The sequence below is a fragment of the Ctenopharyngodon idella genome, chromosome 24, assembly GCF_019924925.1.
Source record: "Ctenopharyngodon idella isolate HZGC_01 chromosome 24, HZGC01, whole genome shotgun sequence".
NCBI lineage: Eukaryota > Metazoa > Chordata > Actinopteri > Cypriniformes > Xenocyprididae > Ctenopharyngodon > Ctenopharyngodon idella.
The window spans coordinates 9,471,598-9,485,887 of NC_067243.1; the positions used below are offsets into that span (position 1 = coordinate 9,471,598).

General features: G+C 37.8%; 1 protein-coding gene across 1 annotated transcript; it reads left to right on the forward strand.

Moving 5' to 3' along the window:
- Positions 1 to 9: 9 nt before the first annotated feature.
- LOC127507725 (mucin-2-like) lies at positions 10 to 13,113 on the forward strand (the record flags this gene model as incomplete). The annotated part of the gene is made up of 19 exons (XM_051885020.1): positions 10 to 4,225; positions 4,341 to 4,498; positions 4,627 to 4,801; positions 4,941 to 5,176; positions 5,984 to 6,167; positions 6,400 to 6,577; positions 6,985 to 7,166; positions 7,256 to 7,325; positions 7,427 to 7,551; positions 7,643 to 7,674; positions 8,741 to 8,888; positions 9,328 to 9,417; positions 9,622 to 9,662; positions 9,754 to 9,873; positions 10,119 to 10,217; positions 10,321 to 10,440; positions 11,702 to 11,741; positions 12,017 to 12,134; positions 12,617 to 13,113. Coding segments are annotated over 19 exons (6,498 nt in total), but the record flags the coding sequence as incomplete, so codon positions are not given.
- Positions 13,114 to 14,290: the final 1,177 nt, after the last annotated feature.

Sequence of the window (14,290 nt, forward strand, 5' to 3'; positions counted from 1 at the left end):
TCACCTGAAATTACTACTGCTGTTACTGCTGAAACACCATCCACAGGAACACCACCTCCCATTGGAACAGAAACGCCATCAACAGCTACCACAACTTCTGTTCCACCAACACCTATATCACCTGAAATTACCACTGCTGTTACTGCTGAAACACCATCCACAGAAACACCACCTCCCATAGGAACAGAAACGCCATCAACAGCTACTACAACTGCTGTTCCACCGACACCCATATCACCTGAAATTACTACTGCTGTTACTGCTGAAACACCATCTACTGAAACACCACCTCCCATAGGAACAGAAACGCCATCAACAGCTACTACAACTGCTGTTCCACCAACACCCATATCACCTGAAATTACTACTGCTGTTACTGCTGAAACACCATCTACAGAAACACCACCTCCCATTGGAACAGGAACACCATCAACAGCTACTACAACTGCTGTTCCACCAACACCCATATCACCTGAAATTACTACTGCTGTTACTGCTGAAACACCATCTACAGAAACACCACCTCCAGTACGAACAGGAACACCATCAACAGCTACTACAACTGCTGTTCCACCAACACCTATATCACCTGAAATTACTACTGCTGTTACTGCTGAAACACCATCTACTGAAACACCACCTCCCATAGGAACAGAAACGCCATCAACAGCTACTACAACGGCTGTTCCACCAACACCCATATCACCTGAAATTACTACTGCTGTTACTGCTGAAACACCATCTACAGAAACACCATCTACAGAAACACCACCTCCCATAGGAACAGGAACACCATCAACAGCTACTACAACTGCTGTTCCACCGACACCCATATCACCTGAAATTACTACTGCTGTTACTGCTGAAACACCATCCACAGAAACACCACCTCCCATAGGAACAGAAACGCCATCAACAGCTACTACAACTGCTGTTCCACCAACACCCATATCACCTGAAATTACTACTGCTGTTACTGCTGAAACACCATCTACAGAAACACCATCTACAGAAACACCACCTCCCATAGGAACAGGAACACCATCAACAGCTACTACAACGGCTGTTCCACCAACACCTATATCACCTGAAATTACTACTGCTGTTACTGCTGAAACACCATCTACAGAAACACCATCTACAGAAACACCACCTCCCATAGGAACAGGAACACCATCAACAGCTACTACAACTGCTGTTCCACCGACACCCATATCACCTGAAATTACTACTGCTGTTACTGCTGAAACACCATCCACAGAAACACCACCTCCCATAGGAACAGAAACGCCATCAACAGCTACTACAACTGCTGTTCCACCAACACCCATATCACCTGAAATTACTACTGCTGTTACTGCTGAAACACCATCTACAGAAACACCACCTCCAGTACGAACAGGAACACCATCAACAGCTACTACAACTGCTGTTCCACCAACACCTATATCACCTGAAATTACTACTGCTGTTACTGCTGAAACACCATCCACAGGAACACCACCTCCCATTGGAACAGAAACGCCATCAACAGCTACTACAACTGCTGTTCCACCAACACCCATATCACCTGAAATTACTACTGCTGTTACTGCTGAAACACCATCTACAGAAACACCACCTCCAGTACGAACAGGAACACCATCAACAGCTACTACAACTGCTGTTCCACCAACACCCATATCACCTGAAATTACTACTGCGGTTACTGCTGAAACACCGTCCACAGAAACACCACCTCCCATAGGAACAGAAACGCCATCAACAGCTACTACAACTGCTGTTCCACCAACACCCATACCGCCTGAAATTACTACTGCTGTTACTGCTGAAACACCATCTACTGAAACACCACCTCCCATAGGAACAGAAACGCCATCAACAGCTACTACAACTGCTGTTCCACCGACACCCATATCACCTGAAATTACTACTGCTGTTACTGCTGAAACACCATCTACAGAAACACCACCTCCCATAGGAACAGAAACGCCATCAACAGCTACTACAACTGCTGTTCCACCAACACCTATATCACCTGAAATTACTACTGCTGTTACTGCTGAAACCCCATCTACAGAAACACCATCTACAGAAACACCACCTCCAGTACGAACAGGAACACCATCAACAGCTACCACAACTTCTGTTCCACCAACACCTATATCACCTGAAATTACCACTGCTGTTACTGCTGAAACACCATCCACAGAAACACCACCTCCCATAGGAACAGAAACGCCATCAACAGCTACTACAACTGCTGTTCCACCGACACCCATATCACCTGAAATTACTACTGCTGTTACTGCTGAAACACCATCTACTGAAACACCACCTCCCATAGGAACAGAAACGCCATCAACAGCTACTACAACTGCTGTTCCACCAACACCCATATCACCTGAAATTACTACTGCTGTTACTGCTGAAACACCATCTACAGAAACACCACCTCCCATTGGAACAGGAACACCATCAACAGCTACTACAACTGCTGTTCCACCAACACCCATATCACCTGAAATTACTACTGCTGTTACTGCTGAAACACCATCTACAGAAACACCACCTCCAGTACGAACAGGAACACCATCAACAGCTACTACAACTGCTGTTCCACCAACACCTATATCACCTGAAATTACTACTGCTGTTACTGCTGAAACACCATCTACTGAAACACCACCTCCCATAGGAACAGAAACGCCATCAACAGCTACTACAACGGCTGTTCCACCAACACCCATATCACCTGAAATTACTACTGCTGTTACTGCTGAAACACCATCTACAGAAACACCATCTACAGAAACACCACCTCCCATAGGAACAGGAACACCATCAACAGCTACTACAACTGCTGTTCCACCGACACCCATATCACCTGAAATTACTACTGCTGTTACTGCTGAAACACCATCTACAGAAACACCACCTCCCATAGGAACAGAAACGCCATCAACAGCTACTACAACTGCTGTTCCACCAACACCCATATCACCTGAAATTACTACTGCTGTTACTGCTGAAACACCATCTACAGAAACACCACCTCCAGTACGAACAGGAACACCATCAACAGCTACTACAACTGCTGTTCCACCAACACCTATATCACCTGAAATTACTACTGCTGTTACTGCTGAAACACCATCTACTGAAACACCACCTCCCATAGGAACAGAAACGCCATCAACAGCTACTACAACTGCTGTTCCACCAACACCCATATCACCTGAAATTACTACTGCTGTTACTGCTGAAACACCATCTACAGAAACACCATCTACAGAAACACCACCTCCCATAGGAACAGGAACACCATCAACAGCTACTACAACTGCTGTTCCACCGACACCCATATCACCTGAAATTACTACTACTGTTACTGCTGAAACACCATCTACAGAAACACCACCTCCCATAGGAACAGAAACGCCATCAACAGCTACTACAACAGCTGTTCCACCAACACCTATATCACCTGAAATTACTACTGCTGTTACTGCTGAAACACCATCTACAGAAACACCACCTCCAGTACGAACAGGAACACCATCAACAGCTACCACAACTGCTGTTCCACCAACACCTATATCACCTGAAATTACCACTGCTGTTACTGCTGAAACACCATCCACAGAAACACCACCTCCCATAGGAACAGAAACGCCATCAACAGCTACTACAACTGCTGTTCCACCGACACCCATATCACCTGAAATTACTACTGCTGTTACTACTGAAACACCATCTACAGAAACACCATCTACAGAAACACCACCTCCGATACGAACAGGAACACCATCAACAGCTACTACAACTGCTGCTCCACCGACACCCATATCACCTGAAATTACTACTGCTGTTACTGCTGAAACACCATCCACAGAAACACCACCTCCAGTAAAAACAGAAACACCACCAACAGGTACTACAACTGCTGTTCCACCAACACCTATATCACCTGAAATTACTACTGCTGTTACTGCTGAAACACCATCCACAGAAACACCACCTCCAGTACGAACAGAAACACCACCAACTACAACATTTGTTACATCATCACTTTTGACAACAACACCTCCAGTGACACAAAAACCATCAACAATGTTCACGGTGCATACAGAATCAACAACTAAAATGACACTTGTCACATCACCTCAAATTGTCATCACAACGAGCTGCCATTGCACATATGCAAATCAAACATTCCCACCCGGTAAGTAATACATGAATGACAATTTCTAATTTTTTCATACAATTTTGTGATTGGACAGTTTGTTAAATCTATGAACAATTGTTAAGCATATCAATGATGCACATTCTAATTATAGAGTCTGTGATCTACAACAAAACTGATAAAGCAGGATGGTGCTACTTTGCTTACTGCAACTCCAATTGTGTTAGTGAAATAACACAGAAACCATGCCCTCAGACTACTACAGTTCCAGTTTCAACTGTTCCAAATGACTGTACTGATGTCAACAGAAAGGTAAAAAATGTTCAATTACAATTTACATTTTTTCAAAAAATTAATTTTAGCTCAATTACAATGGAACTGAAATAGGTAAGCCCATTGTATTATTCTTTGTTCATCAATACTGTTTGACTTTTTAACAGAATGGAGAGTCATGGAATGAAGGATGTACCACTAAAAACTGCATAAATGGGAATGTCACCACAAGCCCTGCACAGTGTGATCCAGCTGATTCTGTCATACCTACATGTGTCAATGGACTTAAACCTGAGAAGGTTTATTATAACAATGGCTGCTGCACTAAGTATGAGTGTCAATGTGAGTTTAAACAATGCTCTAGGAAATTGATGTTTTATTAATATTAATCATAATGGTTCTACAAAGCAAATAATTAACTATGTCCTTGGCAATTTATTCTATTTATAATTTTGCTTTAACTTTTTTTCTGAAATAACAGGTCGATGCAGTGGCTGGGGTGACCCTCATTACAATACTTTTGATGGAACTTATTATGTTTTCCAAGGAAACTGCGACTATGTATTGGTCCGAGAAATCATTCCAAAATACAATATCAGTGTCCATGTTAAAAACTATTATTGCGATGTTACAAATAATTTTGCTTGCCCGGAGTATGTGATTGTGAAGTACAAATCCTATGAAATCAAGCTATCCAGTAACAGTAAAGAAATGCAGGTGAGTGTCACGACTATGTCAGCCAAATTTGATCACGAAATTCAAATACTCTTGAAAGACAAGCTCTGAAATATACTGACTTAAGAAAATGACAACTTAATACATTTTCAATGCTAATATGACTTAACACTAGGGCTGGGTTGAAAATATTGATTTCCCCAATGATGAACCCCGAACTTAAATTTTTAGTGTGCTGTTTTCAGTTGATGCATGAACAAAACTTTACTAAACATTATTTGTAACATGCCTCCCATCCAATAAATCACAATAAGCTTTGTGCTTTGTTACTTTTGATGTCAATTTTATTACAAAATTCAAACAATGAATACCATTTTGCTGCTCTTTAATGTGGAGCAACAGATCACTGTAGCCGCTTCAGGTCAAGCTAAGCGACATCACGGAGTGCACTTTACTACTAGTTATAGCAAGGAATAAACATTAACATCAGAAGGTATGTTGGAAGATACAACATAGTACAACTTCCTGAAATGTATAACGTCTCATGTAATCGTTCAATCAGTGTTTCAACAGCAGAAAGATGTCAATAAAATAACTTGTAAACAATGTCACCTAACATTTGGAATCGGCCGATAGAGGCTTAAAATGAAATAATCGGCATCGGCCCGATATGAAACAATCCTGCTAATGTGTTAATTATGCGCCTGCGATAACGTGTGTGATTAATAATCGTGAATATTGTGTCAATGCCCAGCCTTAATTAACACTGCTAGAACACCCACTAAAACAGCAAAAATGTAATCTAAGGGTCAATATTCATTACAACTCAAAAACTCTTGTTGCCAACAGGTCTATGTCAATGATGTTGTAAAGGTCCCAACTTTCTTGAATGAAGACTTCAGCATTACCACTTCTGGCATGGCAGTAATTCTGAACATCAATGAAATCAAAGCTGAAATTTTAGTCAGTCATCAAGGTTTTGAGATCAATCTTCCGTTCTCCTACTTCCATGGTAATACAGAGGGACAGTGCGGTGAGTACGGTTTGGTGCCCTTGTTGCAATAAATATAACCATGATAAACCATATTTCTTCTGTGAGACAACGCAACAACTTTCTCAGATAGAAATATTTCAAAATATGAAGTCTAGTATGTCAAAATTATCTAGAATGTTCTGTTGTAGAATAATTGAAATTAAATATACCTTAATAAGAATGTCTAGTGTTTCTGTCAATTAAAATTTTGAAATGCTGTCATTATTTTTAGGGACTTGTGACAATGATGCCACAAATGACTGTAGACGTCCTGATGGAACAATTGACCAATCATGTGAGCAAACGGCAGCATTGTGGGCAGACTCTCCAGGATGTGAAATCCTTCCACCAAATCCAAGCGAACCTACTCCTTCCTGCACAGCACAAATCTGTGAGGTCATCAAGAGCGAGTAAGAGAAAGCTAACAACAATCACATTGTCAATTTTCAGAAATTGGGGAATTTCTCTGCCACTAGCTACACCAAATAGAATGGCAAAAATAATGACTTTTTAAAACCCCCTCTTTCCACCATTGGTCGGCAAAATGGTAGCTGTGCCCCAAACTCACACCATTGGTTGAGCCAATGTGATTTTGTGTCCAGTCCACTCAGACCGCTTAAACAAATTCCAATTCCATTTGATACCACAAATGGCACAGAAATTACACTTTACCTTAAATTAATTAAAAAAAAAAAAAAAAAAGGTTTTCAAAGGTCTTTTTTTGGCTATCTACTTTTGGTAGTGCTATCAAACATACCACTGAGCCATGTAATGCTTCAGTTTACATTTTCTCCCTAAACTTCTGTATTTTGTTCAGTTTGTTCAAGAGCTGTCATGACATCATTCCCTATCAAAGCTACTATGAGGCATGTAAATATGATGTGTGCTACAAAAATGACTCCATGGCCTGTGCCAGTGTGGAGGCCTATGCACAGCAATGTGGCCAGCAGTCTATCTGTGTGGACTGGAGAGACTCAGCCGACCTCAACGGACTATGCGGTAAGAGAGCAGAATGATCCCACCATAACACAATGTTGGATCTTTTATCTGATAGTAACCTGAATCTCTTGATTGTCATTGGTTAATAGCATACAAATGTGCCGATCACAAAGTCTACAAGGCATGTGGGCCTAAAGTGGAAAAAACCTGCAGTACAAGGTAACCACTCTCTATGACAATTCATATCCATAAGTGGAAATAAAATACTGACTTTACTCCATTAACAATCTTCATGTCATATGCGCTTGGTTTACAACCAGATACAATGAGATGTTTGTGGAAAACCAAAGCAAAAATGACCATCAAACATTCATGGAAGGTTGTTTCTGTCCCGACAACACATATCTAGTTAGTTCAACAACAGATAAGTGTACACCTACTTGCGGTAAGCAATTTTACTTCATTTACGATATCTGTTATATTAATGTGTCTTTGAGTCAAATTTTATTGATGCATTCTGCATTCCCTACATGTAGATTGCATCGGCCCTGATGGAATACCAAGACAGGTATGCATCTTTTAGTAGTAGCAATAGCAATAAAACAATTTACATGATATTTACTAGGATTGTGAACTTAAATTTAGTCCAGGGGTTCTTAACTCTTCCACTTTCCTGTAGAGTTTAGCTTACCAAACTTACCTGCCTACAACTTTATAGTAATCCTGAAGACCTTGATTAGCTTGTCCAGGTGTATTTGATTAGGGTTGGAACAAAATTCTGCAGGAAAGTGGACCTATATTAAGAGCCCTACCAATACATATGATTAGGTGGGTTTCCATTACAGATTTGAGCAAAACTTTGCAATATTTTCTAATTGTCGATAAAAAACTATTGCTAAATGACGGTGTTTCCATTAACCGATGTTATGCGACTAAAATGTCATTTTTTCCTCTCGCGATAAGTCAATCCAAAAATCATGGCAACGGATGTTATATCGCATCCACTACACTAGTCATTATTTTTAATCGAAGGAGACGTAGGCGTGTTATCCAAGCATTAATGGCAAGGAAAGCCTCTTATACTTGGGAGCGGCCATGAGGTGTTTCATCTTCATATCTGCTTTGAGGTCTTGATAAATTGTGGCATTTCTTTGTTGTTTAGAATCCAGTATTCCCATAATTATTTTGTCTTTTATGAATTTAATAAAGATCTGTCTCGTCTTCTGACGAATATTTTATGTATGCCAGGTGACCTGTAAATGCGAAAAAACTGTTTCCATTGCAGTTTTGCGAAATATTCCTTTTTTTAAATTGCCCGGAAAACCACCTCACGCGAGCGAAAAACTTTTTTGCGGTATATGAGAGTTTTTGTGAAATTGACGTGTTTAAATTGGGCATATTTTCAATTCGCAATTTGAAGGGTAATGAAAACGCAGCTATTGAAACATGTGAAAATAGCAGAGCGTAACTATCACACTACTGCAAAGCTACGCTGAAATTCATACAAATGGCTGTATAAAGATACTCATTTAGTCAAAGTTAAAATGGCATTTGAAAACAATCAACCCAATCATACCATCATTTATAATCCCAACTTGCATATAACTATTATCACCTTACTTCTTCTTCTATAGCCTGGAGATACATGGATCGTTAACTGCACAACATACAAGTGCTCCAATGAGAGCTTTGGTGTTGTTCAGGAGCCTATGAATTGTCCGACCTCAAAGCCCTGTGGCTACGGATACAAAAGCGTGATTAAAAACTGCTGTCCAACCTGCGGTAAGTAACCAAGCACAATGACAATCAGAGTGCTAAACAGACTAAATTAAATAAACATGACAACACAACTCATTTACTGTCCTAATATACACTTCTGGGGGGAAATGCAAACCAAAAGCCATGTAGCTAATTAATCATTGTTTTAGGTTGGTGTTTAAGCTTTTCTAAAATCTTGCCAATAATGAATAGTAATTGGATGCAGGGTAATGTTAATATAATAAAGAAATAGATTTGAAAAACATACTGTGAATGTAACTTTCAGTCTCAATGTCAGAGTCAAAAAGTTTCCTTGAAAGTGGGTACTGGTGGGGCTTGTGCATGTCTGGCTCCATTCCTATAGAAATTCATAATGTAATTCCTAATGGGGGGAAAAAAATCTAGTTGAAGAAACTTTCCATAATAATTTAAATAAGACTCCCTGCCCCTTCTGCCCATTCAGTGTGTGATACCAGCCTGTGTTCTACGAAATGTGATGTGGGATATGAGTTAGCAGCAAATATACCTGAGAACAGTTGTTGTGCACCCTGTGGTAAGTCTCAAATTTCATATCTAGACTACTAATATTAAACTTCAAAGTATTGTTCACATTATTTTCTTTTTCTACAAAAAAGCGTTTGGTATTTATGTGGATTTTGTGTAATCCACAACTAGAAAGGCTGCTAAATTAATTACAATATAGTTGTTTAACTTAATAAAACATTTCTGACTGTATTGTTTTTCTTTTTCAATTCAGTGCCCAAAGAAGTCTGTGTATACAATAACTCTGAGTACCAGGTGAGCTGCTGGGTTCATGTGTTTATACTAATTGCATATTATAACATATTACATTATATGCTTTTTTACTATTAAAAAATCTCTTTTTTAGCCTGGAGTTAAAATCCCTACGGAGCCTTGTTTGGAATGTTACTGTGAAATGGCTAAGGACCCACAGACTGAACTACATGCTGTGAATTGTGTTAATAAAATCTGTACACCTTGCGCTGAGGTAATATTTACAATTTATGCTTGTGATTAGAATACATTAGGTTTGATTTATATTAACTTAAACAATACATCAAGTGTCTGAACTTCTAGTAAAGCCTATTTGGACTGGGAGTTTTGATTTCTGAACGTTACAGTATGTTTTCATAGCAGCCTGCATCATGTTATCTCAAAAGATCAAGTAAAAATGGATTCCTTATGATATAAACCCTTTAAATGAAATTTAAAGTACTCTTTTTGCACTCCAAGGGCTTTGAGCGTGTGGAACAAGAAGGAGAGTGCTGCGGAACATGCAAGCAAACTGCCTGTATTTATACTGCGCCAGACAACACCACACATACTCTCAAAGTACATTTGAAAACATTCTCAAACTTCTTCTTAAACCGTCTAATTCAATGAATCTTCGTAGTTTTTCGATCCTCATGTTGCCTGTCTTTCTTTTTTCTTTTAGGTTGGAGAAGTGCAAAATTACAAATGCGAGAGTGTTACCTGCAGTGAAACTAATGGCTTGTTCGTAACAGAGAAGATCACACCAAAATGCCCTGACTTTAATCCAGATGACTGTGAGCCTGTAAGTCGAATATATACTATATGTTTTATATGTTTTTACTTATATATGGGTCCTTGACGAATAAGGTTTTTAAAAGTGTAAAAAAACATAATGACGATATAATTTTGAAGTTTGATTGAGTGTTAACAATGAGATTGTGGTTTTTATAATGAATTAACACTGCTTTTGTCATTTTTTACAAGATGGAGAAAATTTGTCACCAAAAAAGTCATTCAGCTTAACTAAAATTTCGGTTTTACCGAATGACATTTTTGGTTATACCGAATGACGATATTTTCAAACAATGCTAACAGACTGATATCTAGCTACCTAGCTAGTTAGCTTGCAGGCTAAAAAGGACAATCAAACATTTTATATTTAGTACAAGTTTTTAAAATATTACAATATTTTCCATGTTTTATCATGGTTATACCGAATGATCTGATGTTTCGGGATATGCATGTGAGCAAGTAAAAAAACATGAATTTTTCAAATAGTTAATAGAGAGTTAGTTACTTTGTTTCATGACCATGTGGTCCTTTGCAGGTGTCTGAATGATGTGAAAATGGTCTCTTTATATTGGTTACTCCGAATGACATCAATGAAATAAATTTTTTCCATGAAAAAATATATACATTTAGTACATTTTAAGATATTTTAATCACAAACAAAAATGGCTGTATTGGCCTTCGGACGGTTAAACCGAATGACCTTTTGACACTTCAAAATGTTTAAAATACCTTTATATGTAGCAAAATATAATTAAAACCTTTTGGATTCAATATAAGAGATCTAGTTGAACTACCTTACATACTTCGGATATCATATCTTTGTTTTTTATTATTATTAAGGCCTTTGGACAAAAAAAAAAAAAAAGACCTGTCACGTCATTGACCCAGCAAAATATGTCCTTTCTTAGTGAAGACATTCAATAGGCGTAATGGTTTTTATATTGTACAAACTGTATATTCTATCCCCCTACACTACCCCTACTCCTAAACCTACCCATCACAGAAAACATTCTGCATTTTTACATTTTTAAAGCTATTTTAAATATGAGGACTCATAAAAATGTCATCATAAAACATGTTTATGTCGTAATACCAGTGCAATACCCATGTCATTATACAAATTTGTGTTCTCATAAATCATGAAAACAAGCACACACACACACACACATATTACATAACCAATAACTTGTTTATAATAAGCTTCAACATTTTGTATTATGGTTTGGTTACTTTCCACTATAATGCTAAAATGTGTGACTGTTTTTATACAGGGAACTGAGAGATATGATGCAGATGGATGTTGCAAGATCTGTAAGCAACTCTTTAATTATTGTCTATTTATTACCTGCTACCAGTAATGCTTTGAGAAATTATTGTCATCTTACCATATTTACAGCAGATCAAATTGTAGATGATAAAGAATTGTAAAAATGATTTCATTGCCATTCTCCCTCAACTGTACTAAAGATTAAAGAAGAAATCCATCATGAGCATATAAATATTACATAAAACACAATGGATCAGATGCACTGTTCCTGAGTCACAAGTTTACCCCCCTCTCTCTCTTTTTCTCTCTAATATCTTAGGTGAGCCCAAGACCTGCATTGTTCTGAAGAACACCACCCATGTGAATGCAAACGACTGCAAATCCATCTATCCCATAGAAGTGACGTCCTGCAGTGGTCACTGTGGCACCCAATCAATGTAAGAGCACATGCATATCTAATTGATCATGAAAATACTCCATTTTAAATCCTGAGATGACCTTGATTATGCAATCATTTCATAGCTAAAGTCCATTAGAAATTGGCCACATTTCCTTTCCTTTTATAATTTTAGTCAGCATCAGAATGCATCATATGAAATTCCCAATGGATAACATTAAATCCACCAAAAAGAGAAGTAAAATTGGTTACTAACTGCGTTCCACAGTGACATCATATTTCATACACAAGCATCTAAGATTTGAGAAACTGACAGCACACATTGAATATCTTAGATCACAGCAGATAAATCTGGGACTTTTCCATCTTTAGCAGATCAGATAACTCATAACTACCAAATCACCCAAAAGAAATCAGTGTTTCCTCCACAGTCATCAATATAGCAGTATTTGATTATTAAATGTTTTGTTTGTATGAAAAAACAAGTTAATAAAAGTGTATTCATCTTGGAAATCTGCACAGGTATTCAATGGAAAAGAACATCATGATGCACAGCTGTTCTTGTTGCCGAGAAGAGAAATTCAGCAGTCGACAGGTGACGCTGAAGTGTGCCGATGACAGCGAGATCGTTCATGACTATGTTTACATTGAGAGCTGCACATGCACTCCTACCAAGTGTGAAGAATAGAAGATCTGAAGACTGGATAAAAGATGCTGATCTTAATCAAAGCTTTTCCTTTGATTATTGCTAATTTGAGCTAAATTACTTGACATTTTTAAGTAATGAACTGAACAACAACAACTGAAGTTGTGTTCAGAATAATCTAACAAAAACTAATTCATGCTTTTATTCTATGGCTATGGTTTTCACTTTAAATATGTTATGAAATGTTTAAAATGTCTGTAACGGGACTATTTCAATTGTTTGTTTGTTTTCAAGCTTTTTTGCTTTCTTCTATGATGTAATAAAAATTCTATATAATTTTGATGAACACAATAAAAAGTTAACCTGCAACAAAGTTTATTGCTTTCCATTTTGTGTCAGTGAAGTTGTAGTCTCATTCTCAGTTGTGCTTAGAAATGATTTTGTCTACTCCAGACGAAATTGACAAAAGGTTTAAGTTAAAATATCAAGCAACTGTAAAAGGACAAACAACTGTAATCATCTACTGTAAATGTGAATTTCCAGGTACTTTACTGCAGTCAGCAAGATGTATATATATCTCAAAATCATAAAACTTGTTCTGACACTAATGTATCCAAATTTCAGCCTCCAAATTTACTAGAAAGGCTTCTCAAGAAAGTCCAAGCCAAAAAAAAAAGTCACAACCTATGTACTTATATACAGTTTATACAATACCCCATATAATGCCACATCATACATCATATATGTAAACACTGGCTTGACAACATCTTTGTCAATGCTTCAGTTTGTAAGGGGTAATTTAAAAAAAAATCTATATGACTATTGCAACAATACAATATTACAATAGGCTTAACATCGTGTATTGTTTTCTCATTATTAATAATCAACATTTCCGATCCCTAAATCAGCTCGTGTTAATATAGGAAACCAATACCTGACATCAACCATTGTCAGACTATGACAGATAAAATAATTGTAAATGAATGGAGAGCCCTCCACCTAAAAACAACTCACCATTATCCACTCCTATGCGCAGAGTATTTCATATTATATCCAACATGTTCGTACATCAATATTTTGGCTTCACCTGTTGCCAGCAAGGAGCTCTGAAAGGTTGCCTCTAGCGGCACCAAATAGAATTGAAAAAAATTGCAGCGAAAACAGATACGTTGGACTAAGAAAAAGTCAGATGGGTATCGTTTAAAAATTTAAATCTTCTATTTCAAGAACTTGCTCATTTCATCAATCCTCCGCAGTAATAAATGATTTTACAAAATCGATCTTGTAATCACCAAAAACGATTGTGATTGGTCAATTCTATCAATCGCTGAGAAAAGTTACTGGTACCACATTTGAATGCAATCTATAAACAGATATGGATAATAATTTTAACCTAATGATTAACCTTATTAGTGCAAATGAATAGCAAAAAGTACTCTGAAAATAGACAGTGAATAGTAAAAAAATGTAATGATAAAAGCGACTGGGCTGCTAACCCCGCCCATACGGGCCAATCAAATGTACAGAAGCGACATGACGTATTAGGAAGT